Source organism: Austrofundulus limnaeus, unplaced genomic scaffold, assembly GCF_001266775.1.
Source record: "Austrofundulus limnaeus strain Quisiro unplaced genomic scaffold, Austrofundulus_limnaeus-1.0 Scaffold83, whole genome shotgun sequence".
NCBI classification, from domain to species: domain Eukaryota; kingdom Metazoa; phylum Chordata; class Actinopteri; order Cyprinodontiformes; family Rivulidae; genus Austrofundulus; species Austrofundulus limnaeus.
This window is the reverse complement of record NW_013952485.1, coordinates 787,413-792,166: the sequence shown is the minus strand read 5'-3', so window position 1 is coordinate 792,166 and position 4,754 is coordinate 787,413. Positions and strand designations below refer to the sequence as shown.

Here is a 4,754-nt window from a genome sequence, read left to right as displayed (position 1 = left end):
GTTATTTTGAGTACATTATATTCAGCTGTGTGAACTTAATGTAATAAATTACTGATCTAAAGACAATCTAGCATGCTTAACAGTTTATTTTATTTTGACCAGTATAAAAGTGATAGGCTTATTTAACTTTTATTTGTAGGAAGTGGTATAAATTAGTTTTCAGAATTGGGATTTTCCCGGTTAAATAAAGGTCAGTAAATATATCTGTCAATCCATCCATCGTTAGCTTTCTAATCAGTTCCAAACATCCACATATCGATCTTATAAATAAATGTAAAAACCTCCTCTAAGCTTGTTTGGGATAAATTATTACATTAATTTAATTATCTGAGTTATAATTGAATTTAAAAACAGGACGATGCAACTAGTTTAATGAAGAATCTGTCTCTAGTCATTAAATCAGGTGTTTATTTATGTAGGTAAAAGTATCTTTAACAACCTGTTAAAATACATTAGAAATCAGGAAATAGCTTCTAATTTATTCAAAATTTTGTGGGGAAGGAACCCCAGACCCCCCTCCAGTGTGTCCTTTACACACATTATAAGACTTATGTGAGAAGATAAACCAACACACCTGTGCTCCACCTGTGTCTGCTGTATGAAACTATGGCTGATTGTCAAACTGTATTCTCAGTGAGTTTAAAGGGCTGGTACAGTACACGGTTGAATGAAGGTGAACATGATCTCAGTTAATATGGTTTGAGTATTACTGCATCACAACAGAAACGTTTGGTGTTCAGTTGTTGATGGGTGCAGACAGTTAAACTGAGCACACACTGAAGACATGAACAACAGAAAAACCTGGTCGCACAACTGTGGGTGCGTCAGACCCCGTCCCCCACGGTGCGTCCCCACCAACTTTCAGCACAACGTTACACCCKTGATTCAACTGGTGGCCCACGGGACACTTTGTGTCCCCTCACCCAAAAATTCACAATAACAATTTTGATGACTTACTTTGTTATACAAATAGATTTTAAATCACTGGTAAATTTRAATTTGTGATTCAATGTATAAAATGAACAAACTTGTTCCTTTACGTATTGCAGTGTTTCCCCTACAATTATCGACACCACCTCTTAGATTAACTGTGGCACATTGAGCAATTTARTTGAATCGCCCTGGATTAGTGTGAAAAAGAAACGAATGTGAGCAAAACCAGTCCTCACAGTTCCTATAGTACTCACGTTGTGGGTGGCAGGAGGAGGAGGGGGAGGAGGCGGTGGAGGGTTGTAGGACTTGGAGCTGAAAGGTGAACTCAGAATAAGATCATGWAGCACAAAGTTGGAGAAAACAGAGTGAAAGGTTTTTTTAAGCGTTACACTCACCTTTTTGTGTTCTGGCTTTCTGTTCAACAAAAGAAAAGACTTGATCAGATTTTATCGCTCATTATCTGCTGACAGACTTTAGCAGGTTAGTCTTTTTAGTCTYTTGCTCTGAGGGGAAATTTTGGGATCATTAGATGTTCACCAGCTGGTGGTCGGTTTTATATCCTGAATAATTGTTGGGACAGTGTTRAGTTAATTAAAACAACCTGCTGGAAACAGTGATAAGAAAAGCAGGAACACAGAAAAGCTGAAGGTTGTATCTTAAAAAAATTAAGTGAAAGATGCTTTTAAAAAAATCCCCTAAATGAGGACTGTTAAAGTTGTTCAACGGTCAAARTTGTTCTGTCACTTATTTAACATTTTAGATGTGAAACTTTTTTGCCTGAAGGGTTAACATATAAGCTTGTGTTTTCTGGTGGGAGAAATAATTAAAAATTTGTTGCTTAAGATAATTATCATCAAATTAAACATGTCTCTAATCCTTCACRCTAATCCTGTCCTGAAGGTGTAATTACACAGCTTTTTAAAGTCAGCTGCAGTTCGRGCTTGTGTTGCTCGCTGAGAAAATATAATTTATTGARTTATTTCTTCCAGAAGTCTGTAGACACATCATCACTGAAAAACTCTACTGTCAATTAGACAGTGGAAAACCTGTCAAGCTTTGTTAAATAATGGTGCCCACAAACCTCTAACTTCTTATTACTGTATCTAAGGTTGGTCAAAAAAATAACTTTTTGAAACTTATAACATTAGATAGGCTATATTWAAAACTGCAACTGTAAATATCTGAAATATATTAAATAAATGACCCAAAAATCGAATCAGTTCAGATTTAAAATGTTCCTCCCAAATATACTGTATATAAAAACTGGCGTGTCCAGATTAATGAGTTTGTGGACGACTTTTTTGATGCTTTAAAGCCAATTTCTCCAAACTGAAGTCATTCAAAATGCTAACTGCAACAGGTAAGATGTTAATTGTTTATAACCTTTCCACAGGACCCCAATTCAAACTATTCCACTCAATCTGAAATTTAGTGACGACCATTTTGGGAATTTTTTTAAGGTAGGTGTATCAGACATAATCCTAAAATGTAGCACTTACATAAACCCTTCTTCTACATAACTTTTGTACAATTCTAATAAAAATGAACTATCAAATCGGACATTCTGCTTACAGATAATGTGGAACAAAAGAAAGTAAAAACACTTTTCAGACTGAAGTCTCACTTTTATTTGGCTTCATTCAAAATGCCTTCATGACTTTGCTAAAGAGTATTTTTTCCTCAGTTTTAACCCCAACATTCCTGGTTTTGTGACAGTACTCACTCTTGCAGCATCCTCGGCGGCGGCAGATACAAACACAGATGCAGCAGAAAAGGGTGAGTGCAACGAATCCTGAAGCAGCTGCTATTAAAATGGTCATATTCAAAGGATCTGGAAAGGAAAATAGTTTTTTTGTGTGTGTGTGTGTGTTCAGTTTTTTAGCAGTGGGTTTTGTTTTTTACAAAAGACTTACATTCTACAACTTTGAGCTGTTGGGCCACGCAGCTCTTGGGCGAGCCCACACTGTTGGAGGACTCACAGCGATACATCCCAGCATCCGCTTTGGAAACACTTTTAAACTTCTGCTCCAAACAAAAGCAAGACAAAATGGATTTTAGGCTGGCAACAGATGTGATTTAATATATTAGAGATTGAAATGACACTCACCAGCCACTTTCTTAGGTACATTTGTTCAATAGCTAATTAATCATGTAGACATGGTGTAAACCAGTGGTCTACACCAAAGGTTTGTAACTTTTCACTTTATTATTTTATTATTTTGATACAGAGATCAAGACTGATCCCATTTTTGGGAGAGGTGAGGAGAAGAGAGGGGTGGGGGCTCAGCTTGGCTTGGAATTAAGATAGGAGGGCTTTGAGGAAAATAAGTTGGGAACCACTGGGATTGACAATTTACTGAAGCTCAAACCAGGCTTCAGCGTGAGGAAGAAATGGGATTTAAGTTATTTTGAATTAATTGTAGTTATTAGTTCCAGATGGGTTGGTCTAAATACTCAGATGTTGCTGATCTACACAAAACCATCTCTGAGATTTAAAGAGTTTTTGAGTTACTTATTATGATTTTATATTTACTTTTTTTCTGCTCTCTGAGGAGTAAGATGCTTTTTCATTCTCTCCTGCCCTTCCTGCTTTGCTGCTTGGAGTCTTCTCTACATTTTTCATCCGAAACTAGAAATTATGGATATTTTTATTTTATGGATTTGGTTAGCTGGTCTCTCAATAAAACCTTTGGAACAGAGAGTTTTCTTCTTCCATGAGGACACGTCAAAGGTGGGACCTCTGTTCTTCTCTGTTCTGGATATACAGTATATCTGGATTCCGATCACTGGATTCTACAGATTGGCTCGGTGGTCTCCTGGTGTTCTACTAAACAAAGTCTGTGGCTTTTCATCTCCTGGCTGACTGACCAATTTGATGGACGGCTGTATTCTGTCAGTACTCAGACATTTTGCCTTGAGCGAGCTGGACTCAGTCCGCAAAGCAGTTCTATTGAGGGTCGCGGGCCGGCTGTGGTTCCTGGACTTTGCTGGTCAGATGGAACTGATCTTGGAGAAGCTGATAGATTGGCTCAGTGGAATTTGTCCACATTATTTGCCTGATTGGATTCACCACCTTGAGATGTACCAGCAGACATTGAAGCAGATGGAAATTTGTTATCGTCTGCCTGAATCTTTCTGTTCCCAAAACAACTGATTACAGAATCTGGCTCTCCGCTACATGGCCTTGATCTGTTGACTAAATTCTTCCTGGCTGGATTACATTGAAAATGCTCCGCCCCACACCTTCCACCCCTCCTCTCTCACCCGTCTAATCTGGTTTCCTGAGCAGGCCGAAGGCTGTACAGAATGAACAGTTACCATCAATATTCTGAAATATGGCTGCGTTGGTTTTGGGGACTGGATTCTTCAGGCCCCTAATCTCACTTACTCCTCTGGCTAATAAACTTGCTCTATGCAGAGGTTTTTTCGTAAACACCATAGTGTGTCACAGTGTTGATATAATATGATGTTTTTGCTTTTTTCCTCATCTTCCATTGTGTGGTTTTTAGTTTTTCTGTTGTTTTTATTACGGTAGTGCAACTGTGTTTTGCTGCATGACCGGTCTTAACTGCCCCCTCCCCCTTCCCTGAATGTACTTATACTTGTCTGATCATCTAAGGTACCTAATAAAGTAGTTAGTGAGTGTATATTGTGTTTGCTGCATAAGTATAAAGAGATCTATGTTCACCAGCGTGACCTTGGAATTTATTTCCGTGAAAGGTGTTTTACTTACTTACTTACTTACTTACTTACTTACTTACTTACTTACTTACTTACTTACTTACTTACTTACTTACTTACTTACTTACTTACTTACTTAC

At 37.8% G+C, this 4,754-nt stretch overlaps 1 protein-coding gene across 1 annotated transcript in view; it reads right to left on the bottom strand.

The window, feature by feature from the left end:
• jam2b (junctional adhesion molecule 2b) overlaps positions 1–4,754 on the bottom strand; it is a 16,873-nt gene that overhangs the window by 3,630 nt on the left and 8,489 nt on the right. The window contains exons 6-9 of the mRNA XM_014011649.1: positions 2,847–2,955; positions 2,657–2,764; positions 1,329–1,347; positions 1,188–1,245 (exon numbers count right to left, since the gene is read on the bottom strand). Coding sequence (XP_013867103.1) covers positions 1,188–1,245; positions 1,329–1,347; positions 2,657–2,764; positions 2,847–2,955 — 294 coding nt within the window. The remainder of the gene's footprint in view (positions 1–1,187; positions 1,246–1,328; positions 1,348–2,656; positions 2,765–2,846; positions 2,956–4,754) is intronic.